We start from the raw sequence: 26,822 nt of genomic DNA, 5'->3' as shown, positions 1-26,822 counted from the left end.
GATCCAAAGTGGGCTCCATGCTGACAGCAGAGAGCCTGATGCAGGGCTCAAACTCACAAACGATGACATCATGACCTGAGCCAAAGTCAGAGGCTTAACTGACTGAGCCACCCAAGTGCCCTGGAGTAATCTTTTTAAAATACATAGCTGATCACTTCACTTTTTTGCTTCAAATCCTTCATTAGTTTTTCCAGGACTCCAAAGGTGAAAAACAAAATTCTTTAAATAATCTAGAAAGCCCTGCACGATCTAGGCCTTGCCTATTTTCCCAGCCAGAATTCACCACACATTTGTCTTGCCCACTGTTTGCCCTCCCTTCTCTCCATTCCTCACATGCACCATGAATGCTGCTGCTCCAGGCCTGGTGTCCACATACCATGTCTCTATAGCTAAGAACACGGTTCAAGTGTCAGATGTCTGGGTTGAAAATCCCAGCTCTACCCCAGCCTGGTTAAACGACCCTGGGCAAGGCACTTCATCTCTCAATGTCTCCATTTTCTCTTTGAAATAAGGTTAATATTTACCTGTCAGAGTTTTTACAAGAATGAAATGAAATGATATGTGGAAGGTGCTAAAAATATAGTCCCCAATTAGTGTTAGTTACCACCACTGTTATCTCCCATTCTCAGCCTGGTTAACATTTCTCATATTTCAGATCTCAGCTCAAATGAGATGAGGGAGGTCACCCTTGACACCCTCTCTCCAACCAGGTTATAACTCTCTGTTAAATTCTCACCTAGCATCCTGAACTTTTCGTTCTTTACATTTTGTGATTATAGATCTGAGGAGTTATTTTATTAATGTCTGTCAACCCTACCAGAATATAAGCTCCAAGAAGATAGAAATATCCCATTTTACTCATCATTAGATCCCCAGATCTCAGCACAGTGCCTGGCCCATAAGCCAGATAGTTTGGTTTGTTTATTTATTTTGAGAGAGAGGGAGAGAGAGAGAGAGAGAGAGAGAGAGCGAGCGAGCACATGCAAGTGGGGGAAGGGCAGAGAGAAAGGGAGAAAGAATTCCGATGCAGGGCTCAATGCAGGACTCAAACTCAAGAAACCGTGGGATCATTATCTGAGCTTCAATCAAGAATCTGATGTTGGGGCATTTGGGTGGCTCAGTCGGTTAAGCGTCTGACTTTGGCTCAGGTCATGATCTCATGGTTCGTGGGTTCAAGCCCTGCATTGGGCTGTGTGCTGACAGCTAGCTCAGAGCCTGGAGCCTGTCTTCAGGTTCTGTATCTCCCTCTCTCTTTGACCCTCCCCTGCTCTCTCTCTCTCTTTCTCAAAAAATAAATTAAAAAGAAAACATTTTAAAAATAAAAAAAAATAAATGTTTGACTAAAGGGAAGGCAAGGTAGTGGAGCCAATGCATTCAAATCATTCAAGAAAACTGTGATCATAAAGAGTAAGGGCCAAACATAGAGGAGGATCAGGGTTTGTCACTTACTTTTTAAGCTGGCAGATACTTGAGCATGTTCAAATGCTTATGGGAAGGAGCCAGAAAAGAGAGAACTCACCAGAATGACTAGAAGCCATGAGACTGCAGGAGGGGATGGCACTTAGTGCAGGAGCCAGAAGAATCGGTCTCAGAGAGGAGAGACACCTCTTCCATGGTACAGGAATAAAAGAAGAAAATTCAGCTACATTCTGCAGGTTTGGAAGTGCTACCAAGACCTCTCTACGAATTTTGGTAATATAGACATCAAATCTGGATTCTCCAAGAAGCTCAGCATACTTGGTGGATTTCATTCCATGCACTTTTGCAACTCATGTAAAAAGGAAGCAGGTGTTCTTTTTTCCTTCATCAATGACTATACTGATGCACACAGAGCAAAATAACAAGTTTCCAAAGCAACTGAGACCAGCGAACTCAGCGTTCTCTTTATCGAGCATGCTTCCTCCCCAGATTAGGAAACAGTATAGAAAAATGATAATGTGATAAAATACTAATGGCTGACACTGGTTGAGGGCTACTATGTGCCAGGTGCTGTTCTAGTACTTTACCTACAATAACTCATCTGATCCCCACCGATACCATTTTGCAGGTAAGGACTGAATCCCAGAGACGTTAAGTAACTTTCCCAAGGTCATCAGCAAGTAGGTGGCAAAACTACTTTCAAACCTAAAGAGTCTAACTCCAAAATTGATTTTTTTTTTTTAAAGAATGAGAGCAGAGGAAGGGGCAGAGAGAGAAAGAACCTTAAGCAGACTCCATGATCAACACGGAGCCCAATGAGGGACTCCATCCCATGGCCCTGGGATCGTGACCTGAGCTGAAATCAAGAGTCAAATGCTCAACCCATTGAGCTACCCAGCCACCCCCAAAATTGATGCTTTACTCACTAGGAGAAGGGAAAGATCAAATTAGGAATCAGAAGACCTGATGTCTCTACTATGAACTAACTCTAAACTTGGGCATTCACTTAAGTGAACATCAGTATGCTCATCAACAAAATGAGAGTGATAGTGTTTCCCTTCATAAGGCTTTTTAAAGGATTATGAAATGCTGAAAATGGGAAATACTATATAGATGATCTTGTGAGTATACTGATCATAAGACCTAATATCCTTATCTTCTTATTGGGTCACAATCCAATAGCTGTTGTTGAGGCCCTTGGTTCCCATACCAGTACAGCAGCAGCAGTTTGAGTGTTCTGGTGCCTTTGGCAGATCAGCTGATTCTCATCCCATCAGCTTTAACATCCCCAGCCAGGTCTCCTTGATAACCAAAACACATCTTGCTGCCCCCTCCCCCCTGAACACACTCACCCCTACCCTTGGGAACAGTTGCAGCTTATGCTCTCACTTCTTTGATTCCATTGGCCAAAGGAGTGACTGTTAAAAAGTAAGCAGTAAATAGCCTGAACGGTAGCTACTGGTGAGGTACACCCCAGAAGGTCAAGTTCTAGTTTGGTGGTAGAAGCACTATTCTAGTTTAGTGGTGGAATCGGACTATCAGAGTTAGAAGAGAACTTCAAGGTCATGTTTTAGTGCAACTCCCTGACACTCCTCCCGACCCATTTTATACTAGGAAAACCAAGGTCAGGTAAGTGAGGTGATACAACCAGATAGGATTGGTAGCAGTACTTTTTTTTTCCTCTTGAAAACATTTTCAAATAATTTTAAAACAAATAATTTCACTTTGCCAAAATCATAACTGGGAAGTACTTCAATCACTTATAAATTTGTTTTGGTATATGTACCTTTTCAGAAAGGAACAAAATCCTAAAATTCCGTTACCCATAAATAAAACCTGAAACCCAATAATTCACGCAAAGCGCATGCTTCACATTGCCCTTACTTGGTCATTTAAGGCATCTTCCAGGCGGAAACAGGCCCACATCTTCAGGGACGGCATAATCTGATGGTTAAATTCGGATTGCTCTGCAAAGCCCAATCTATTATTACTAGTTCATCTCTGAGCTTCCTTTCCTAGTCTGGAAGAACAGTATCCACCTCCTAGAGCTGAAGTGGGGGGTGGGGGTGGGGGAGTGTCACATGAGATAATGCACTTTTAGCACCCAGCGGGCACTCTATAACTTTATTATTATTTGAGCGTAATTGTTTTCTCTCTCAAGCAGATAGCAGTTCACCTTGCTTAACGACCATAGACCTTCGACCACTCAGATGCTACTAAACCAAGGAGAAACCCAGCTGTGCCAGGCCTAGAAATGTCCATCCCCACCCCCACTCCCTTTTAAGACAGTGAGTAGGCCGGAATTCTCCTGGCTGATAAATGAGAGGAGCCGAGAAGGAGCAGAGAGAAGCTGCAGTGATGACTATTCTGAGAATCTGATCTGCGAGCAGGCGAATCTCCACCACGTACACCATGGAGACGCTTTGGGAAAGAGAGCCGGCCTACCTGCCTGAAGAAGGATGCTCGAGAGAGGGGATGGATGACCGAATTGCTTAAAGGGAGATGAACTGGAGGTGCCCAAAGAGGAAAATCTGAAACGGAAAACAGAGGCTGAATTTGGGGAAACCTGGGCGGTGAGTGACATTAAAGGAAGGATTGCGTGCCTCGGGGAGACAGATTTCGGAGGAAATGAGGAGTAGGGACAAAGGTGGGGGTCCTGGAGCTGCGGAGCCCGAGCCCCGCAAGCTGTGGGGGATCTCCGGATGGCCCAGCGGTGACCGGAAGGCGGCATTATCGGGGGAAGGGGGGGCACCCACAGGGAAGGTGGCGGGATCGGGAGCCGGCCGCAGAGCGGCCGCGGCGTTCGCCCCGGGGAAGGTCAGCGACCCCCGGCCGGGGGACTTGCGGAGAACTGAGAGGGGCCGCGGTTGCCATGGCGCCGGGCGGGGAGGGGGTGATCCGGGCCCCGCCCCGAGCCCCGAGGGGCCGCCGGCTCCAGATGGTCCCGGGCCTCCCGCGGGAGCCGGCGGCCTGCGGCAGGGGGAGGCTATTGTCCTCCTTCCGCGGCGCCGCAGTCCCGCCGCTCGCGCCCGCGCGCCGCCACGCGCCCCGCCGCCGCCGGCACCGCGCGCCCCCCGCGCCGCTCGCGCCGCTCGCGCCCGGTGACAGCGCCCGCCGCCGCTCGCCGTGCGCCCCGCCGCCGTCCGGCCACCCGCCGCCGCCCGCAACCGCCCCTCGCGGCCGGGCTGCGGGCGCGGCGACAACCGGTGCGCCCCCGCCCGCCGCGCTCCCGCTTGCCCGGCCGGCGCTCCGCACCGAGGTATGTGCCGGCGCCCGGGCCCGCTTTGTCCCGGCGGCGGGGCGGCGCGCTTTGTGCAGCCGCGTGCGGGCGGCGGGGTTGGGGTCGGGGTCGGGGTCGGGCCGGCCAGGGGAGCCCGGGAGGGAGGATGCGGCGCCTGGCCCTCCCTGCCGCCGGGTCCGGGGACAGGATGGAGAGTCATGTGCCAGCCACCCAGGTACCGCGGGTGAGGGTCAAGGCGTGGGGGACGCGGGCCTTTCCGGAGCGAAGGGAAGAGTCTTGCAAGAGTTGGGACTGACAAACGCGTTGAGGGATCGGGTCGGCTGGGCTGCGAGCGTCTGACAGCGCCGGCTGTTCCCGGAGGCTCCTCCGCCGACCGGCCGGCGCTGATCCAGGTGCTGCAGACACGCTCTGCCATCTGTGCCCGGCGTGTGCGAGCGCCCGGCTCCCTCTCGGGAGCTTGTTGGGGGCTTCTCTGGAGCTGAAGGGGCTCCTCCTCACCTCTTTGGTAGCTAGCTCCGTGCCCTCCTTTATGCTTCCTCAGTGTGTGCGAGAGGGGACGCAGCTGGCTGTAGTGACCAGAACACTGGCAGAGAGAGAATGAAGCCCCTTCGGGCGGTGGGAAAGGAGCGGTGTAAGGTGTTTCGGTGTCCCAGACATCCGGAGGGCTGAGAGTCCACCCCGCACAGAATTCCTGGGCAAGGCCTCCTGGCTGGAGGGGGGGGGGGGTACCAACTCCAGCATGTAGTGTCCACTCTGGGGCCGAAAGACCCCATGGCGTTGCATGCTCGTCTGCGCTGCAGGCTGGTCCCTCTCCTAACCTGCTGCATGTTGTCTCGTGGGTTGTTTCTCAGCTGCCCACCTCCTCTCCCTGGAGCAGACGCAATTCCAGCGCTGGAGAGCCTGTCGGTTCAGGCAGGCATAGGCAGGGTATCCACAAACCAGTTTTCCTTGAAGGTGAAGGGGGCAGAGTGAGTTCCAAATATGTCTTGGCTTTGGGTGCTGGACAAACCTCTTGGCCAATTCAGAAGAGGAAAGGATTAGAGAGGAAAAAGTTAATACAGATCTTAGTCCCTTGGAGAAACTGATGTAACCCGTCAGTTACCGCTTGGGGGAGGGGCATAGCAAGGGAGTGAAAATTAGTCTGAATAATCCTGCCCTGAGTAGAGGATTCTAAAGAAGATCAAGCAAAAATTCAGTGCCATTCTTCAGCTCAGTCCCTAAGTTCCTCGGAGCAGAGTCCCTGTGTTTCACCAGAAATATAGCCTTGAGGGAAATGGGTTAGAGGTTTGTTTCTCCATGAGGGTCTCCTGAGTGCAAGGGTCTCCAAGATTGCCCTGAGTGCATCTTCCTTTTGCTCTCCTAGGATCCCTGACTTTATTTGTGATCTCTTTCCTTTTATGTCTCTGCCAGTCCACTCATACTTTGAGTCAAATAAGATTTTTTACTTGGCCAAGGTCCCCATTATTTCTCATTTATTATTCATCCTGCTGTCATTTGTTCAACTCGGCTACCTCCCCCCACTCCCCCCAGCGTCTCCAGCCTTATCGTCCTTCTTCTGTACATTTGTGATTCGCCTGTGTTGGGGCATCAGCTCTATTTGTCTCCTTAGATCTAGAGACCATTCCATCTTCACTTCCTCTCTCGCCGCCAGAGGCTTCCGGCTCTTTATGGGTCTTGGGGTTTCTCAGGGAAATTATATTTGAGTTTAGCATTGGATAGAGCCTAAAGCCACCCAGAAGCCAACCTCAGGTCACACTCACCCCTGAACCTTTGTGTCTCTCCAGTCCTCCTAGCCTCCCCTAACCAACAGTGGCCCTTGAAGTGTAGTCCCCAAACCATTACTTTAGTGTCAGCTGGAAACAGGTTAGAAATGCACATTTCTGAGCCACATCCCAGATCAACTGAATCAGAAACCCTTGGGGCTGGGGTGGGGGGGGGGTGGCTGCAGGCAGGCCCAGTGGTCTAAGTTTTAATAGCCTTCCAGGATCACTGGAATTCATGCAAGTCTGAGAATTCGTGATCCTGAACTGTAGAGCTTAACCCCGAGAGTACTCCAGCAGGTCTTCTCCAATCCCGTCTTTCCTTGAGTTTTTCTCCAGTTCTCAGAAAGACATCGATTTGCTGGAAGAAAGAAAAAGAAAGAAAGAAAGAAAGAAAGAAAGAAAGAAAGAAAGAAAGAAAGAAAGAAAGAAAGAAAGAAAAAGGAAGGAAGGAAGGAAGGAAGAAGAAAAAAAGAATTACTGTTGAGTCACTCACTAATTCTTCACTGAATACCTATTGTACTGAGCTTGGAAAAGACAAAACATGAGTAGAATGGTCCTTGTCCTCAATGGGTTAAAAGTGGAGCAGGCAGAGAGACACATAAACAACTAAGTGTAATACAATGTGATGAAAGCAATAATAGCCACATGCTGAAGTGCTGTGGGAGCAGCAGAGGAGGGAACCAGCAACTCTCTCCGAGGGAGGTAAAGAATTAATCAGGAGCAGGATGTGGCCAGAGTAGGAATTAGGCGACAAGACAGGCTCTAGCCGGGGCCAGGATTTCTAGCTTTATATGCCAGCTAAAACAGGAGGAAAGAGGAACTGGGGCGTCTGCCCCTGAGGATCGGCATGCGGCTGAACAGAGTCTGCATCCAGCAACGCTTGGGTGGAGAATGGAGCAGGACCCCAAGCTTGCAGCTGGTGGGAGTTGGCTTTATTCTGGCATGAACAATGTAAGCTACTTGGGTCTGGCCTCGAGGTCAGTGGCTAAGAATAAGGTGCTGGTGAAACTGTAATCTGGATTAGCTGCTGTACCGTCCTATTGCCAGAGTTCAGGAATCCATGAGGGGAATACAGAGAGACAGGGCGGCATGGGGCTGGTGGACAGGCCGACTCTGGAAATGTGAGTATGGAGACCCAGATCATAGGTGAGGAATGAGATACTCAGTGAAAAGAAACCAGAGCGGGGTCTATGTAAAGAAACTCAAATAGAAAACCGTAGGAACCTAGAGATGGGGGTAGGGAACAGAGAACACAGGGTATCGTCCAAAAGGCCAGGAGACTGCAGAGCCCAAATGCATAAAAACCAAATCTCAGAGGCCCTCGGAACCACCGTGCTGAACAACACCAGAGAGCACCATTCACGTCCAAGTCCATGGGAACAAATTCCTTGGAGTGCCAACATAAAGCCCTATCGGGATCCGTGATCTAAGGACACCTGTGTCATCTTCGTTCCTTATCTGTATGACAGGATCCCTGGAAACTCAGGACACAAAGCGTGTATGTCCAAATTTTATTTGGCCAAAGGAGCATTTAAGAGGCTGAATTTTTATTTGGGAAGAAGGAGAAGTTCCAAATGCATACTTCCCCTCCCCCCAAGTTGTAGGATTCCATGGAAAGGCTCTAACAACCAGACCTTGCTGGGATGCCTGGATCCCATGCCTGGGTCCCTTGGGAGGATCAAGTTGGATCACCAAAAGGAAGCCAGAGTAATACATGTTTAGGTTTTGTACAGTTTTGGGGGGCCCCAGGGATACACAGTGGTTTGGAGACAGGATTGGACAGTCTGCTTCTTTAAAGTGTCTGCTCTTTGTGGAGCACAAAGATCTAAAGCAGGATTCGAAAACCTCAGAGGCCTTCAGGGCCCAGGCAGGTAACAAAAGTACATGGCGTGGCTGGAAAAGAGACAAAAGGGAATGGTGGGGCCTGTAGAGAACTGGAAAGTACCTTCAGGCCCACCTAAAGGAATCCAAAATCAAATATATAGTTTTTTCAGTTTTTTAAAAATGTTCCTTATTTTTGAGAGGGTGTGAGCGGGAAAGGAGCAGAGACAGGGAAACACAGAATCCGAAGCTGAGCTGTCAGCACAGAACTGTGAGATCATGACCTGAGCCAAAGTCGGATGCTTAACCAACTGAGCCACCCAGGAGCCCCTAAGTTTTATTAATTTAAGTAATCTCTGTACCCAGCGCGGGGCTTGAACTCATGACCCTGAGATCAAGAGTCACATGCCCTTCCGGCTGAGCCAGCCAAATGCCCCCAAAATCAGTTATTTGCAAACAGCTTATTGGACATAGTCCTGGGGGCTGGCTTCAGTAGGTTGTGACTCCTGATAAAAGGAAAGGGGTCATGGGAACAAAAGGTTAAAGGGCATTGCATGTAGGAGTTTTTGTAGGGAGGTCTGAGTGTATGAGTACTTGAAATGTCAATCCCGGGGGCGCCTGGGTGGCTTAGTCGGTTAAGCATCCGACTTTCGCTTAGGTCATGATCTCGCGGTTCATGGGTTTGAGCCCCGCGTCGGGCTCTGTGCTGATTGCCAGCTCAGAGCCTGGAGCCTATTTCAGAGTCTGTGTCTCCCTCTCTCTCTAACCCTCCCCTGCTCATGCTGTCTTTCTCTCTCTCTCCTAGAAATAAATAATAAAAATATTAAAAAAAAAAAAAAAAAAGAAATGTCAATCCCGGAGCTAAGTGTGAGTGTGGCTACAGGTGAGGAAGCCTTAATCTGAAGGGCTGAGAGAAATGTAATTAGCGCTGGTCCTGGGGCTTGAGCTGCTTCCCTGTTCCAGCACCTGCCAGTACTAGGTGACTCTGGTTCAGATCACACCTTGCCCACAGCAGTCTTTGCTCAGGGTGACTCAACTCTGCCCTAGAATTTATTTTTACATAAATATTTACAGAGCAAATTCAAAGAATCTGTTGGGTTGGGGATTAGGAGAAATGATGGATTTTGAATGAGAAAGTTGTCCCAGGCTAGTGGAAATTAAGCTCTCTTTCCTATTACAGGGAATGGAAAACTGAATCTAGGAACCTTAGATCTTAGCTCCCTCGTACCTCATTAATGCTACTCCCAGGGAAATCCTTGTGCCTGCTTTCTCTTGCACAGAAAGGGGAAGAGCAGACAATCCTGGCTTCGTGTAGGTCAGGTTCAGGTTCAGCTTCATGGAACCAGTAAATGACAGAAGCCAAGCTCTGCCTTTGTGTGCCCACGGGAACACACCTGCCTATCTTCCCACAACTCACCACGCATCCCTTCTTCCTTCCCCCAAACTGCACACGAGGTTCTCCCGACCGACCTCCTTTCCAGAACCAGAGACTGCCAAGACCATAGCCTCGACCCTAGGACGTAGTGCTAAGGGGTTAAAATGTGTTTTGTTTGAGAGGTACTAGGAAAAATAGAAATGCAGAATTGGGGGTTCTAATAAAGTTACAGACCCAGCCCCCTCCATTCCCTTGAATGGCTGCTGCATGCTGAATTACCCCGAGAACTTTGGACGGTAGAGGTTTTTGTTGTTGTTTTTTTAAAATCCCTAGCAGCTAATCTGAAGCTCATTTGTTAGTTTTGAAAAGGACAGAGTTTGTTTGCATAACGTAGAGTCGCAAGGAGTGCTGGCAAGCATATGTGGTCCTAATTTCCCTAGCCTCTGCCCTAGAAGGGAGCCATGAGTGCTGATCTCTCCCATGGAGAGCTCTGAAGGGCTCCAGTAAGTTTGAACAATGTGTAAATGTTGTGATTAAGAGCTTGTTCCCCAAAGTGAGAAAGAACCTCTCTTTAAAACCCAGCTCAGAGCGCCTGGGTAGCTTAGTTGGTTAAGCGTCCGACTTCGGCTCAGGTCATGATCTCACGGTTCGTGGGTTCGAGCCCCGCGTCAGGCTCTGTACTGACAGCTCAGAGCCTGGAGCCTGTTTCAGATTCTGGTGTCTCCCTCTCTCTCTGACCCTCCCCTGCTCACGCTGTCTCTCTCTCTCTCCTAGAAATAAAAAAATTAAAAAAAAAAAAACAAAAACCAGCACTGCTCCTTCCACCTGTGTGACCTTGAACCATGACTTAACTTTCACCGTGCAGCTTCTATGAATGGGGATGACAATGAACCCTTGCCCCATGGGGGTTGTGACGGGTGATGCATGTAAATAGCAGGGACACATATCACAGCTGACACTTATCTAGGTATATCCTGTACAAACAAAAGGAAACAAAGGGGAGAGAACCATACTGTGTCCTCCTCTGAACTCCTGGGCACTTTGTCTGTACTTACCTAACAGTGCACCACGGTCTTCCCGGTGTATCATAAATGCCTCTTAGCTCAAGAGCAGGATTAGGGTCTTTCCATCTCAAATCACCCACTGGGTATAGGAGGCCGTCTTATGTGGAGTGGGAGCTCAGAACAGTTTGTGGAATCAAGGAATCAAAGAACTCCAGTTTATACTCACTATTGCCCATGGGGTCCCATGCCTGCTCCCTTCGTTACCCTGGTTTGTACACTGCTGTGCTGAGCCACCCTATTAGCCGTGGCCACTTTCAGCCGCCAGCCTTGCCCACCTGTCCCTCTCTGGCCTGAGACTCTGGAGCCCTTGCTCTCCACGGCACCACTCTGGGTGCCATCGTGTTTCACTCCATGTTCATCTCTTGGTTCCTGTCCTGCTTCCCCGCCATGGCTCCCCGTCTCTCCCACCCAGGGCTGATTTTCATTGACAGAGGAACCAACCACAGCCTTCGGCCCTCAGGACAGCAGAGCAGATCTAGGGCAAGAGAAGAGAAGGACATGGTGAGTAGTGGGTTCCGTGGTCCTGAGATGCCCCTCACCAGCCACGTTCCCCCTTGCAGGAGCGGGAGGCCACCTACCATCATGAGCAGCACCCTGTCACCCACAGACTTCGACAGCTTGGAGATCCAGGGCCAGTACAGCGACATCAACAACCGCTGGGACCTGCCCGACTCGGACTGGGACAATGACAGCAGCTCAGCCCGCCTCTTTGAGAGGTCTCGAATTAAGGCCCTGGCAGGTGAGGCCCAGGGGAGGGCCAGGGGAGATGCTGAGGAGGCTGAGGAAAGAAGCTTGTCGGGAAGAGTCCAACTTTCTTTCTAAACTGCTACACTAGAGCAGGAAATCCAGATCACCCCCATCAAGCCCCTGGTCCCCAGCGTAGCACCGAGAGCAAACATCATACAACCAGGAATATTCCTTAGCTTCCCTTCCCCCAAGCACAGGACTTGGCTCTGTCCCTGAGTCACGCGTGGTTCCTAGTTCCTTTGCACTTACTACTCCTGCTGTCTCCACCCACCCATCTCCCTTACCTTCGATCCCCTTGCTGTGTCTTCCTTGGTCTTCACTGTCCCCTCTCACACCCGTCCTCCCTCCCAGTCCATTATCCTCCCCCCTCCCTCCCTGCCGGTCCCTTCCACCTGACACCTGTTCCTCCCTTTATTTCATCTACCTGTTCCCTTGAAGCAGGTACCCTCCACCCGCTTCTGGTTTCTACAGCCGCCCATTCTCCCGGGTCTGCTCTCCACCCACCACGGCCTCAGCCCTCCCCTAAGGCTTGGGCTCTTCCCTCAGCTTCTCTGAGCGCAAACAAACCCGTCGGACGGGCCTCCCCGCGTTCCGGGGAGGGGTTGTCATGGCAACAAGAGCGCAGCTGCCACCTGACACCACCAGGGGCTGGCGTGGGGCTGAGTCACCCACACACCCTAAGGCCACCAACCCCGTCTGGCTTCCCTCCTTCATCCCACCCTTGTCTCTTCTGCCCACCTGCTGGCCTCCCAGCCCAGCGCAGTGGGAGAGGCCGCAACTATTAATCCCCCCCGCCCAGAGGCAGTGCTCCCAGCATGAGTGGGTGGCCTGCTGGAAGAAGGGAGACACTGAGGGGGTGGTTCCCAAACCGGGCCGCACTTTTTACAGGATCACCCAGGGACATTTTTACAAATACAGGTTCCCAAGTCCCTCCCCTTCTCAGCCCCACTGAATTAGGATCTTTGAACATATGGTCCAGAAGTCAGGATTTTTAAAAAGCTCTCCAGGTAACTCTTCTCAGGCAGCCCAGCATCCATCTGAGGACCCTTGTGTGATGGCCTTAGCTCGGGCCATCCCTTATCATTGTCTCCTGGACCTCACTGCCTTTCCGGTGGGGTCTTCAGGCTGGCTTGTGACACACTCCTGGCTTGTGTTTCTAGAGATGAGAACAGTGGGTTATGGACAGTGTCACCTCTTCGAGGAAGGTTCCCTGGTACCTTGGTTTTGGATGTATGCTGCCTCTCGAGCTGTCATGGTGTCGGGGTGCACATGACTCGTGCCACCCCAGACTGTTTCGATGTCTGCGCACATGACACGTGATACCCAGGACCGTCCCCATGTCCGCTCACACAGGCCACATGCCACCCGAGCTGTCATTTCTCCACCACCAAACTGGGCTCTCCTGAAGAGGCATCTCAGTATGGGCTTAGCCTCGCACTGCAGCTTGCACCTACGAGTGCAAATAAATACCGGCTGAATGAAGACAGCAAAGAGGCGAGGGTGGGCTGTGAGGGACGGGCGCTGAAGCCCAGAGAAAGGCAGGAAGAGGATCTGGCAGCTGTGGCTTTGGGGCTAAGGGGGGGGGGGGGGGGCCTGGAATGGCCTGGCTGAGGAGGGCCTGGTGGGCCTAGAGGCAGGGAAGAGCCGGAACTGGAAGTGGCGACAAACAAGTAGGGAAGACACTAACACACCTATTTCACAGATACAAGCCTGGCTCCTACTGAGCTGGTTTTGCCTCTTCAAGGATTTCTCTCTCTGTGCTCTGGGAGTTGGCGATCAAAGCTCACGGCCAGAAGGGGGACTTCCCGGAGTCACCCCAAGAGGGGCCAGCCTTGTCACACCTGCAAACCCTCGGGCCGCGGGGGTTGGCTTCGGGGGCCCACGCTGTGGCAGCCGGAGTCGGGGGGGGGGGGGGACGGGGAGGGGAAAAGGTGGGGGGTGCGCCGAGGGCAGTTCCCCGCTCGCCCCGCAGGGCCGGGCCCGCCACGGCCGGCCGCGCTCCGCCTCCCGCCCCTCCCCCGGCACCGTCCGACCTGTTTGTCGGGAGCGGCCTCCGTCTCCTCTCGCCCGCAGCCAGGTCTGCGCCGCCGACTTGCCCGGGAGCTCAGGCGCCCCGACGGCCGGAACTCCGTTTTCCCCGCTCGGCGACACGCTCACCGCCTTTGAGCCAACTCGCCGCCGGGAGCCCGGGCGCTCGGGGACCCCGGGTTCCGGGGGCGGGGGGGGGGGGCGGGGAGCGGACCGGTGGCGCCCCGCGCAGGGCATGGGCGCAGGGCCCCGGGCCGCGTGAGAGGCAGCGGGCGGCATGAATGGGAACGGAGTGAGCGGGGCGCACGGGCCCGGCCTGAACGGGGCGGGCGACTTTTACTATGAGGCCGTGGAAGGGGCGCAGAGCCCTGGGGGCCTCCTGCTGTCGCCAGCCGCCTTCATCAACCCGGCTCTGTACGCCAGCGTGCTGGAAGGCCGCTTCAAACAGCTTCAAGGTGAGCTGCGGGGCCGGGGGGCCGCCGGGCGGGAGCGGCCGCAGCCCAGGCCGCCGAGTGGGACGTGGCCCGTGCTCAGCCCACGGGCAATTACAAGAGGCCACGAAAAAACTTGGTGCTGGCAGAGTCGGGAAAGGCTTGGGGCCCCGGATGAAGGGACAGTGAGCGTGGTGGCGAGGGCACACAGGAAGGCACCCAGGCAGTGGGCTGTCGCTGCTGAGGGTTCGGAGGTGAAGCACCTGCTGGGTTAGCTGGAAGGCGAGAGGGTGGTGAGCGGGGAGGCCCAGCCACCTAGGGCTCGTCCCTGTTGCCCTGGGTTTCCGAGTGGGCGTCCCAGCCTGTGTGAGGGAGTGTGTCAGACAGGCTCAGGTATATTCTGAGCAGGCATGTGTTCATCCTGGCATCGATGTTTCAGTGTATTTCTGGAACCCACGGTGTTTTGGGGTGTGGGTGGGTGTTGTGGGACACCTTGTGAGGTTCTGCTTAATCTCTGGTCCTTGGCTTTGCCCAGTTTTCTCCAGGCTGCCCCTGTTTCCGCGTCTTCCTCTCTTACTCTACCTGTGGGCCAAAATGGCCTCACCCCAGTGCGCCTGGCATCAGGGCAGTCTCCACGGATGGAGTAATGGCCGATGATCTGGGCCATCCTCAGCTCAGAAAGGGCCCGTAGACCCTGAAAGCTGGCCCTCAGAGCAGGGGCCCAACGGTCCAGTTGTTAGGACCCCAAGGTTGGCCTGGGTACAGGGGTTAGAGGTAAGAGACAGAAATAGACGTGGGTGTGTCGTTATGCTTTATGGGTGAGGTGCACAGGAATGTGAGATTCAAGGATGAGTCTTTTTAGTTTCTGAGATGCTGGTGCTGAGAAGGGAAACAAAAGTGACTCTTTGGGCCCTGGCCACTTGGATTGGGTCCTCACACTGGGCTTCTCTGGAGAAAATGGGCACAAATCCTCACGGCCGGAGCAGCTCCCAATAGCCTGTGCTCTTCCCTCGCTTTCTCATTTACAACGTTTAAAATTTTAATTTTTCTGCAGTACCTAAAAAAGCATGCGTTTATCAGCAGCCCTTCTGGCAGACCAGGCAGCAAGGCATTTCCTCACCTTCTTTGAGATCTGCACCTAACTCTGCCTGAATTTCCCCCCTGTGTCTTCGTAGGCTCAGTGTTTTTCCTATTTCCAGCTTTCAAGATTGTTTTCCTTCTTTGCATTGGAATGCCAGTGTCCTGGGACTAGATTCCCTTGCAGCCAATCGAATGAACCCTTCCCAGAAGCAGAGAAGGCTGTCTTTTCTTTAAATTATCCCAGGAGAGTAAGCTGACTCAGGAGGCTTACAGCCTCTATAATGTCATGTCCTTCTAATGACCACTTGGAAGAGCCGCTCGCTGCTGCTGTTGCTGTTGCTGCTGTAATTTAAGTCCACGCCCTCTCCTTTGTCCATCACCAAACAGAACAGCCACACCTCCCTTTGGTCCTGGTTTTCCTTCTGGTTAGATCATGCCTGGTTAACTGTAACTCATCAAGGAGTAACTCACCATGTGTGCCAAGCTTCTTACGTACGTCGTCTCATTTAATCAACACAGTGACCCGTTGAAGTACAAAGTCAAGTAGTATGCCATTTTACAGATAACAAAAGTGAGGCCCTGATGAAGTAATAGTGTTTCACCACTGTTACAGGACAGCGCCCTGACCCCAGATCCCAGCCCTGCCCCGTGTGTCTCACTGCCTCTGATTTCGTTCATCCTCTCTTCTCAAAGCCTGTTTTCTCATTTTTATTTTTCACCTTATGAGCTCATTCCATTTCCTTTACTTCCTGCTTTTTAAGTTAGGGATTTTTGTCTGGGGCATCTTCCTGCCCCTCCTACGTTTCCGACCTCACTTCTGGCCTCTCAAGCACCCGGAGCCCCCCCAACCCCGTCAACTGGTGTTTAGAAGCAGGTGCACTGTACTTGAAGGCTAGAAATGACCCCATATCGCTGCCACAGATGAGCGAGAAGCCGTGCAGAAGAAAACCTTCACCAAGTGGGTGAACTCACACCTGGCCCGGGTGACATGCCGGGTGGGAGACCTGTACAGCGACCTCCGGGATGGACGTAACCTCCTGAGGCTCCTCGAGGTGCTCTCGGGAGAGACACTGGTAAGCTGTGGTCACAGAAGGAGGAGGGAGCCCAAAAAACAGTGGTCAAGGGGACAAGCTGAGAGTCACCCTTAGAAGAGTGACAGCACACAGCGGAAAGCAGTTGGCTGTCACCTGCTCAGAGGATGGTTTCGTTTTGAGAGGCTTTGCTACATGGATTAAATAGGGGCATTGCTTCATGGAGACAGGAACAGTGGCCCCATTGAAAACCGTTCTTTTCCCACCCACTCTGGGTGCAATTAATTCCCTTGGGAATCTTAATCTGCCCAAGCCTGATCTGGAACCTCAGCTCTGGCTGTGTGAACTTTGGCCCAGCCTCGAGGGCTGTCTGTCCCTGTGTTCCTGAGCGGGTCACGGGGAGGGTGTGCAAAGGAGGGCCTTGGGAAGGCTAGGAGGGAAGGAAGAGGAGGCCCGTGGATTCATGTCATTGTGCCCCCTGTCTGTCAACAGCCAAAGCCCACAAAAGGCCGCATGCGGATCCACTGCCTGGAGAATGTGGACAAGGCGCTACAGTTCCTGAAAGAGCAGAAAGTGCACTTGGAAAATATGGGCTCCCACGACATTGTGGACGGAAACCATCGTCTGACCCTTGGGCTGGTCTGGACCATCATCCTTCGATTCCAGGTACCCCGCATAGTGTCACACAGAGTGTCCCTCACACATCGGTGCGGTACCACGAACGGGCACTGCCGGTCCCTGGCACGATCGGTATAAACAGGAAGGGTCTAGAACCCCGTGTAGCACTTTGCGGTTGCTGCGATATCCAGGCACCAGATCAAGGGACTCTCCTCCTTAAACAGGGTAGAGACCAGTGTGGGTGTTGTCAGACTTCTGTGGCACCTTCCCTGCGGCCCGGTCTGTTGACTGGTCACGTGTAGTAGGACCACGTGTTAGTCCACAAGGAGCTGGAGATCTTATAGACTGGACCTTCACTCCTGAGAGTTCGAGAACTGCATTGGGGGCCTGGTCATGGGTCCACTCCTCTGCCTCAAACTCTGCTTGCCTCCCTAAAACAGTCACTCTACTGTTCCTTGTGCTCTGAGCACAGACAGCCCAGCGTCCCAACACCATCACGACTGTCCTGGTTGTCCCCTTACTCCCTGGGTGTAACCTCTTTGGCTCCTCCCAGCCCTGCGCAGAGCTCCATCCATGTCCCCTTTGAAACTCAGCTGTGAGGCACTCGTGGGTCCCCACCTGGAGGAGGCAGCACCCTTCACTTTGAGGAACATCCACTCTTCTGACATCCTACCCCATCCCGATGCCTCAAATCCTTTTGAACCAATGTTTTGTGGTCACTCGCCCAGAAGAAATGGTCCCAGGCTCTGTTCCTGCACCCTGTCACAGGAGTCTAACATGCCGTTTCCTGCTGTGCATTTCTGAGCATCTCCAATAACTCCAGGAGCCCCTGTTCAGGGAGTGAGGATCTTCTTTCTTTCCTCCTTAGATCCAAGACATCAGTGTGGAAACAGAAGACAACAAGGAGAAGAAGTCGGCCAAGGACGCCCTACTGCTGTGGTGCCAGATGAAGACCGCAGGGTGAGGCTGCCCAGGGACCGTGGCCTTGGAGGGCTGGATGCACTGAGGCTGTGCGGAAAAGGAGGCATGGGCTCCAGGAACCAGAAGCTGGGGATCCATCCTTGAGTGGCAGACCGGGGCTAGGCCCTACTCACTGTTCGTCCCGGTCTCTGTATTAGGTATCCCAATGTCAACGTGCACAACTTCACCACCAGCTGGAGAGATGGGCTGGCCTTCAACGCCATCGTGCATAAACACCGGTGAGGAGACAGGGTTAGCGAGCCTGCCCGAGCTGCCAGTGGGTTTATGGCCCAGTAGCACACACACGCACGGGCAAACAGTGAGAATGGCCACCCAGCAGTTATGAGGAATGAATATTCAGAGCTGGGATGGGGGGCACCACACAGCACGGAGGGTAGCGATGGGAGCCAGGGGGCAGGGGGAGAGGTGGGAGCAGTGGGTGTGGGTTTAGGGGGCCTGGTTCTGGACAAAATGGAGTTGGTGACAAGGATAAAGAATAAGGGCAGCTTTACTTCTCCTCTCGAGGAGCTCATGTGCTCTCAACACCTTCTCTATTCCCCCTCGTTACAGGCCGGATCTGCTGGATTTTGAGTCACTGAAGAAGTGCAATGCACACTACAATCTGCAGAACGCTTTCAATCTGGCCGAGAAGGAGCTGGGGCTCACGAAACTGCTGGATCCCGAAGGTGGGGCAGGACGATCTTCCAAAGATGCTGCAGGATAGAGATAGAAGGCAGATGATGAGTGGGCGCCTGGGACTGGGCGGGGGGTGGGGTGTGCATGGAAGGTGACTGCCAATGGATATGGGGTTTCCTTCGGAGGTGATGTCCCAGAATAGATAGTGGTGTGGGCTGCACATCCTTTTGAATACACTAAAAAGTGCTGAATGGTATACTTAATAAAAAAAATTTCTTTTTAATGTTTATATATTTTTGAAGGAGAGGGAAAGAGCATGAGCTGGGGAGGGGCAGAGAAAGAGAGAGAGAGAGACACAGAATCCCAAGCAGGCTTCAGGCTCTGAGCTGTCAGCACAGGGCCTGACGCAGGGCTCAAACTCATGAACTGTGAGATCATGACCTGAGCCGAAGTCGGACGCTTAACCGACTGAGCCACCAGACGCCCCATGAATAGTATACTTTAAAAGGGTGAATTTTATGGTGTAAAATTTATATCTCAATTAAAAAAAAAAAGCTGTGGGAAGACGTGCAGCTCTGTGGCAGAAAGAGCCCTGGGATATGGTTCCATCCCAGCCCAACCATGGAGCAGCTCTAGTGCCCATCACTTAGCCTCTCTATGGCTTAGTTTCCTCGTCTCTAATATGATATTGGTCTATGTGGTTTCTAAGGACCTTCTCATTCTAAACTTCTAGGTTTCTAAATTAAGTTGCATGAAGTTTTTTTAAAATTTTTAATGTTTATTTATTTTTGAGAGAGACAGAGCATGAGCAGGGGAGGGGCAGGGAGAGAGGGAGACACAGAATTCGAAGCAGCCTCCAGGCTCCGAGTTGTCGGCACAGAGCCCGATGCGGGGCTCGAACCCACAGACTGCGAGATCATGACTGAGCCGAAGTCAGATGCTTAACCGACTGAATGACCCCAGCACCCCTAAGCTGCATGACCTTGAGGACTCACCAGACATGGGCCTTAGAGTCAGCAGCCCCTGCTGACTGGCCCCTATAGTTCTGACCTTAACGCTGGTGAGACTGGCCATAGCCACCAGGTTCTTATTTGGCACCTGGCACTGCACTTGATGCTTCTATTAACTTACTCCTCACAACACTCCCTTGAAATCGGTGCTGTTATTATCCTCCGTTTATGGAGGAGAAGATGAGGACCTATACCAGGGTTAAGTGACTTTCCCAAGGTCATACAGCTGGTGGAACAGAGAGTCAAACTCCAGACCTGTTTGCTCAGCCTCATCTCTGGGGAGAGCAGAGGGCAGTCTTGGAGCTTCCAGAAATGGGAGGCAGAGAAGGGCCAAGTGCCTTCCTAGCTGGAAACGCTCCTTCTTAAGCTTCCTGGGCAGACTGGGGTCTCAGTTCTTTTCTCCCTGTTTCCCATCTCCCCATAGCCCCTCTCAGCCCAGAGCGACAAATAACAGCTAACTGGTGATAGAAGGAGAGCAAATACAGGTTCCCGGGAGAGCACTTGAGAAGAACGTTTGCACAAAGCTAGGTATCCTGTAACTTGACAAGGACATGGCCAGTGGCTCCTGCCTGCCTGTGGGCTTTCAGAAGCGGTCCGAAGGGCTGCCGGTCCGGTAGTCTTCCCTTTAGGTAGGATGGACTCTGCCGAATTAAGAGAACCCAGGGATTTCAAGTCCTCACCAGCCTTCACCCTTGTGGTAAAAGCTGATTTCACCCGAAGGACATTCACCTCCTTCGACCCATAGCTGAACTTCAGGATTGAGGTCAGAAATAGCTGTGTGCAGGGGCGCCTGGGTGGCTCAGTAGGTTGGGCATCCGACTTCAGCTCAGGTCATGATCTCACGGTTTGTGAGTTCGAGCCCTGCGTTAGGCTCTGTGCTGCCAGGTCAGAGCCTGGAGCCTGTTTCAGATTCTGTGTCTCCCTCTCTCTCTGACCCTCCCCTGCTCATGCTGCCTCTCTCTCTCAGAAATAAATAAAACGTTAGAAAAAAAAGAGAAAGAAATAGCTGTGCCCATGCCCAGAGATGGCCCTGACAACTGCTGGCGCTCACCAGGCCTATCCCTCTGAACATCCTGGGTGCAGGGAGCTTACTTTGTATCCTCCATCTTGCTGCCTCTGAATCCATTGACTTCTTTTTTTTTTTTTTTTTAATGTTTATTTGTGAGAAAGAGAGAGAGATAGAATGTGAACAGGGGAGGAGCAGCGAGAGGGAGACACAGAATTGAAGCAGGCTCTAGGCTCTGAGCTGTCAGCACAGAGCACGACACGGGGCTCAAACTCACAAACCATGAGATCATGACCATGACCTGAGCCAAAGTCAGACGCTTAACTGACTGAGCCCCCAGGCGCCCCTGAATCCACTGACTTCTTAGACATCTTTCCAAGTCTTAAGGACCAGCTCTATCCCCAGACAGGAATACTGTTTCTTTTCATACCTTTCTTCCTCTAAACAGCTAAATTTGGTCTCTGCTGGAAAGGCTGGGTAAAAACCTCCTAGGGTTTCTGCATTTTGTCCCCTGCTTGTTTCTAGGAGAGGAGGGGGGGAATCTTAGCTTTTTCATGCCCTTTTTGTCCAAAGGACTTATCTGTCACTTTGCACTTAAAGGAGCTGGAAAGAAGTCAGCCTTGGAGGGCTGGGGGCTGGGGGTGAGTGGTGCCTGGGACCGGAGTGAGTGATTCAAGCTGCAGGTGTACCTCTGGGAGGCAGGTTCCTAATCTCTGAACATAAATGCCTGACCCGGGTGATCCTTTTTCTCAGATGTGAATGTGGACCAGCCAGATGAGAAATCAATCATTACTTACGTGGCTACTTACTACCACTACTTCTCCAAGATGAAGGCCCTGGCTGTGGAAGGGAAAAGGATTGGCAAGGTACTCCCCACCACGGGACGGTCGGCACAGAGGTCCGGCCCGGAGGCCTCCCTCCCCTAAAGCAGAGACAGGGTGGGGCTGCAGGGCTGGGCCGGGGCCCCGTGGGCAGGACGGCCATGTCGCTGTGTCACAGGTGCTGGACCACGCCATGGAGGCAGAGCGCCTGGTGGAGAAGTACGAGTCCCTGGCGTCAGAGCTGCTGCAGTGGATTGAGCAAACGATTGTGACCCTCAACGACCGGCAGCTGGCCAACTCCCTGAGCGGGGTCCAGAACCAGCTACAGTCCTTCAATTCCTACCGCACGGTGGAGAAGCCACCCAAGTAGGTGCCCGGGGACCACACCATGCGGCAGCATGCCTGCCCCGAGCCGTGCTCATGGCAGAAGGAGCCTCAGTTAGGGTGGCCTTTTGGGAGGGAACTTTGGCAGAACATAAATGCAGCGAAGGCTCATTTCTCCCAGCTCAAGTGCCAGAAGCAGTTCCAAGATCAATGTTTAAAATGATTATCCATTTTTGAAAAATCACGCTGTAGAAATGCTTGCTCCGGTAGAGCCAGTGCAGTCTCCTCGGAGGAGATTCCTGGCTGGGTGTTGGGGATCCCCCCAGCCCAGCCCAGGGACGGGGGGATTGGAGCTGATGGGCAGGTCATCACCAGCAACACGGGAGTGCGGCTGGTGACTTGCACATTGCAACAGTTCTTGCAGTCTATTCACCTATTCTAGAAATTTTTTTTTTTCAAGTGCAGAATTGCCGTTAGGCACTTCGATACCGTGCGTGCTAAAACTTCCGTTTTTCTGTTTTTGAGCTCTTTTGGAGTTAATATGTTTCAGCTCCAAAACGAATACTGATCCAGCAAACATCTCTTCCTGCACATTCCAGGAATGATTTAAGATGTGCCCTTTGACCCAGAAAGGCCTCTTCTGGGCATTGAACAAAGATACAGGTTCCAGGATGGGCACTAGCCTGACCTTTGTCAAAGCAAAATGAGTCATGGGCAAACCCGTGAAATGAAAGTTGAAGAGCTGCATTTGTTGACATGAAAAGATGTTCGCGAGAAGTGAAAAAACTGCTTTGTAGACAGCTAGATGTTCAGGTTCAACGTACCTGAGTTCAAATCCTGGCTTTGCCATCGAGCAGTCCTGAGCATTGGGCTCCTTATTTAGCCTCTCTGCGCCTCTATTTTCTCATCTGGAAAATGGGGATAATAAGAGAAAGCAGAGAATAGTGAGAACCAAATGAGAGGGCCTGGCTCACAGTAGGGATCGGGAGGTCCTCGGCAAACATTAGCTGTGGTTCTGATATAATCCCATCTGTGTATTAAAAAAAAAAAATAAGAAGAGGAAGCACATGTATGCCAAAGGATAACTGGTCATTTCTATATGGTTTTCATTTGCTTTAAAATTACGTTCTTTTTGCCTGCCGGTATTTTCTGGCTTTTGCACTGAGGCCATGCGTTGTTCTATGAGAAGAAAAGCAACCCAGGACATTTTATTTCAAGACGTAAAGGGTTCCTGTGCCTAAGTGGCCTTTGCCTCTGACCCCAACCTGGCCTCCCGCCTCAGGTTCACCGAGAAGGGGAACTTGGAAGTTCTGCTCTTCACCATCCAGAGTAAGCTGCGGGCCAACAATCAGAAGGTCTATACGCCCCGGGAGGGCCGGCTCATCTCTGACATCAACAAGGTGCGCAGCCTCCCTTCCCATCCCACAGATGTCCCCTCCTTGACACCAGCCCCCACTACCCCAGCTGGAACATTTGTCCAGGCTCCCCGCGGCCCTCCCCGGGGCAGACATGACTCACACATACTCTCGTACGTCCTGCACATCCCCCCTTCCTCCTCCGTCCGTCTCTCCCCACAAGCGCACAGAATAAAATGACACCCCAGTTCCTTATCTGGTTCAGCATGCCCCCAGTGTGCTCTCTCTACTTTTATTTTTTTTCACAGACCACGCTGTGAGGTTACTATAAGTAATAGGGTTCACCTGTGGTCCCACCACCACAAACAAATCCTGTGGCTTCCAGTCCTCAACCACAAGCAGGGGAGCTTCCACGCAGCTCCGTGGCACGCACGCCGTCCCACTTCTCATACTGCCGCACACAACTGCCTAACCGACCACGTCCGCAGATCCACTAGACCGAGCTTCCCTGGGCTCCTCGTGGGCCCTCAGTCCCGATGACCCCTCCCCACGCTCACTTCCTGAGCCCTGGTCCCTTCACACCTATCCTGTCCCCACCTCGCAGGCTTGGGAGCGGCTGGAGAAAGCGGAGCACGAGCGCGAGCTGGCCCTGCGCACCGAGCTGATCCGCCAGGAGAAGCTGGAGCAGCTGGCCGCCCGCTTCGACCGCAAGGCCGCCATGCGGGAGACCTGGCTTAGCGAGAACCAGCGCCTTGTGTCCCAGGTAGAACCCGGGGGGCTCAGGCCTGTGCGGGTCGGGCAGGAGAAATGGGAGAGTGCTCGGTGGATTCAGAGCCCTGCGATGTGAGGAGCTCATGAAATCAGGAATCCATCATGCCGATAAGAAGACGAAGAATCCCTGGTATGGGGGGTGGGGGGCAGAGGTTGGCGCAGGAGAAAGGGGTAGTGAGATAGGATGGAATAGGGAGGAGACAGAGCCACCTTGTGGACTTGACATCTTGCAGTGGAAGCGCTCCGGGGAGCAGAAGGGGAGGGTGAGCAGAAGGGGTGGCCCTGAGTCCCCCAACTTCCCCTGCCTGCCCTCCGCCCCAGGACAACTTTGGGCTGGAGCTGGCAGCCGTTGAGGCAGCAGTGCGGAAACACGAGGCCATCGAGACGGACATCGTGGCCTACAGCGGCCGGGTGCAGGCTGTGGATGCCGTGGCCGCAGAGCTGGCCGCCGAGCGCTACCACGACATCAAGCGCATTGCCGCGCGGCAGCACAACGTGGCGCGGCTCTGGGACTTCCTGCGGCAGATGGTGGCGGCCCGGCGGGAGCGGCTCCTCCTCAACCTGGAGCTGCAGAAGGTGTTTCAGGACCTGCTCTACCTCATGGACTGGATGGAGGAGATGAAGGTAGCAGCGGGACGGGGGCGGAGGTGAAGCTGAGCAGGGCAGTGACAGTGTGACTGCGGGCCTGTTCCCTTGGTGCACCTTGGTGGCATATGTCTCAGTGCAGGGCCCTGACCCCAGTTCAGATGCACAGAGCCAACTGGGCCCTGTCCGCATGGGGCTCACATTCTAGTGGGAGGAGGCTGATGATAAAACCCATGGGCCTCACCTGGCTGGCTCAGTCGGTAGAGCATGACTCTCGATCTCAGGGTCATGAGTTCGAGCCCCACCTCAGGCATGGAGCCTACCTAAAACAAAACAAAGCAAAACACTCCATGAGCCTATCAAGAAACAAAAGAGCAGGTGGACATAAAGCCCATGAGGAAAAGTGAATAGGGCCATGTGATAAACTGGTCCAGAAAGGCCTCTGAGAAGGTGCCATTGAAGCTGATATCGGAATAACCCAAGGAGCCAGCACAGGGAGGTGGGAGCAGAGAATGTCTCAGGCAGAAGGAACAGCCTTGGACCTGCACAGGCGTGCCGTGTTCAGGAAGAGCAGGATGGCGGTGGATGACACAGGGTGGGAGCAGTGAGCTCACCCCGGGCCTTCCTGGCCTGCTCAGGGGTACAGGTCTTGTTCAAAGTAATGTGGAGCACTGAGGGTGATTAGAAGGTTTTGGAAAGGAGAGACATGATTCTGCCTTAATGTTCTTAAAGGTCACAGTGACCATGAGGTGAAGGAGGACCGCGGGCAGCCGGAGTGGGAGCCAAAGGGCCAGTTAGAGGCGCTGTAGTGACCTGCGCAAGGGATGGGGATGAGGCTGGGTCTGGAGAGACCCCGAAATGCTGGGGTGCTGGGGGCTAAGCCACGACCGCAGGAGGGTAGCGATAATCTAGGGCCGAGAAGGTGAGTCAGAACGGAGATTTCAGGAGCAAGATTTAGTAAGAAAGTCGTTCTACGGGAGGGGAGTCATGTACAAAACGGCCGGGGTGCCCGGACAAGGCTGGGGTGTCACTGTGCGTGCGCGAGGGAGAGCTGTCACACGGGAGCAGGTGTGCCCATATGGGTGTGGGACCCAGAGCCCCCCGCAGAGGTTCAGAGGAGCCTTGGATCCAGGAGAAGGGAGCAAGCTCAGCCCACGTGTGTGGCGGGGCTGAAGGAGGCCTGGCGGGGGGGGGGGGGGGGGGGGGGGGGGGGGGGGGGGGGGGGGGGGGGGGGGGGGACCGGGCGGCCCTCGGAGGGCCGTGGGCATGCCACCTGTCCTGCCAGGGCCGGCTGCAGTCTCACGACCTGGGCAAGCACCTGGCCGGAGTGGAGGACCTGCTGCAGCTGCACGAGCTGGTGGAGGCCGACATCGCTGTGCAGGCTGAGAGGGTGCGGGCTGTCAGCGCCTCCGCACTGCGCTTCTGTGACCCAGGGAAAGGTGAACACGGGTGGGGGGGGGCGGCGGTAAGGGGGCCGGGGGGGGAGGGGCTGGGGAGGCGGACATTAAGAACTGAAGCAGCGAGGCCAGGGGAAACCGGGGCCGGGAAGGATGACGGGTGGATGGTAGGGGGCCTGCGCAGGGACGGGGGCGGGGATCTGTAACCAGGGATGGGGAGGGGCCGCACGATGGCCGGGTCACAGCTCTCAACCCTCCACCCTGACCTTTGCAGAGTACAAGCCGTGCGACCCGCAGCTGGTGTCGGAGCGGGTGGCCTCCCTGGAGCAGAGCTACGAGGCGCTGTGCGAGCTAGCGGCGGCGCGGCGGGCCCGCCTGGAGGAGGCCCGGCGCCTCTGGCGCTTCCTCTGGGAGGTGGGCGAGGCCGAGGCCTGGGTCCGGGAGCAGCAGCACCTGCTGGCCTCGGCAGAAACCGGCCGGGACCTGACCGGCGTCCTCCGCCTGCTCAACAAGCACACGGCGCTGCGAGGCGAGATGAGCGGGCGGCTGGGGCCCTTGAAGCTTACGCTGGAGCAGGGCCAGCGGCTGGTTGCGGAGGGCCACCCCGGGGCGGCCCAGGCCGCCGCCCGCACGGCCGAGCTGCAGGCGCAGTGGGAGCGGCTGGAGGCCCTGGCGGAGGAGCGTGCCCAGCGGCTTGCCCAGGCCGCCAGCCTCTACCAGTTCCAGGCCGACGCAAACGACATGGAGGCCTGGCTGGTGGACGCGCTGCGCCTGGTGTCCAGCCCCGAGCTGGGGCGCGACGAGTTCTCCACGCAGGCCCTGGCGCGACAGCACCGGGCCCTGGAGGAGGAGATCCGGGGCCACCGGCCAGCCCTGGATGCGCTGAGGGAACAGGCCGCGGCCCTGCCTCCCGCACTGAGCCGCACACCCGAGGTGCAGGGCAGGGTGCCCACGCTGGAGCGGCACTACGAGGAGCTGCAGGCCCGGGCAGGCGAGCGGGCGCGGGCCCTGGAGGCAGCCCTGGCGCTCTACACCATGCTCAGCGAGGCCGGGGCCTGCGGGCTGTGGGTGGAGGAGAAGGAGCAGTGGCTCAATGGGCTGGCCCTGCCCGAGCGCCTGGAGGACCTGGAGGTCGTACAGCAAAGGTAGGCCCCCCGCACCCTCCCCCACCCCTGCCGGGTCCCTCGGGATGGCCTTGGCCTTGACCGGGAGGCCAGCGTGTGGGTGGTGGGCCCCGCCATGAACCGCCTGCTCCTGCTACAAGCCTTTGAGTCTTAACGGTTGTGTTTTCGTTTTAACGAAAAATGTTTTCAGAGAAAACGTTAGGGGGCCCTGCTGG

The 26,822-nt window shown here is 54.1% G+C and overlaps 1 protein-coding gene across 2 annotated transcripts in view; it reads left to right on the top strand.

Annotated features, from left to right (window-relative positions):
* The first annotated feature begins 3,925 nt into the window (after window positions 1–3,925).
* Window positions 3,926–26,822, top strand: part of SPTBN2 (spectrin beta, non-erythrocytic 2) — a 40,285-nt gene continuing 17,388 nt past the window's right edge. Inside the window, exons 1-14 of one of the 2 annotated variants that reach the window (XM_039244758.1) lie at window positions 3,926–3,992; window positions 11,244–11,422; window positions 15,891–16,042; window positions 16,493–16,666; window positions 17,487–17,578; window positions 17,737–17,817; window positions 18,149–18,264; window positions 20,984–21,096; window positions 21,230–21,417; window positions 22,658–22,775; window positions 23,335–23,493; window positions 23,823–24,125; window positions 25,372–25,525; window positions 25,758–26,628. In XM_039244758.1, the coding sequence (XP_039100689.1) occupies window positions 11,266–11,422; window positions 15,891–16,042; window positions 16,493–16,666; window positions 17,487–17,578; window positions 17,737–17,817; window positions 18,149–18,264; window positions 20,984–21,096; window positions 21,230–21,417; window positions 22,658–22,775; window positions 23,335–23,493; window positions 23,823–24,125; window positions 25,372–25,525; window positions 25,758–26,628 (2,678 nt within the window). In that variant the 5' untranslated portion in view covers window positions 3,926–3,992; window positions 11,244–11,265. Of the gene's footprint in view, window positions 3,993–4,621; window positions 4,679–11,243; window positions 11,423–15,890; window positions 16,043–16,492; window positions 16,667–17,486; window positions 17,579–17,736; window positions 17,818–18,148; window positions 18,265–20,983; window positions 21,097–21,229; window positions 21,418–22,657; window positions 22,776–23,334; window positions 23,494–23,822; window positions 24,126–25,371; window positions 25,526–25,757; window positions 26,629–26,822 lie in introns of those variants that run through there. The other variant, XM_039244759.1, reaches the window with a different exon arrangement.

Source organism: Hyaena hyaena, unplaced genomic scaffold (genome assembly GCF_003009895.1).
Source record: "Hyaena hyaena isolate Hyena2069 unplaced genomic scaffold, ASM300989v1 scaffold_248, whole genome shotgun sequence".
Lineage (NCBI taxonomy): Eukaryota > Metazoa > Chordata > Mammalia > Carnivora > Hyaenidae > Hyaena > Hyaena hyaena.
The sequence above is the reverse complement of the archived record's forward strand: the minus strand, read 5'-3'. Positions and strand labels throughout refer to the sequence as shown.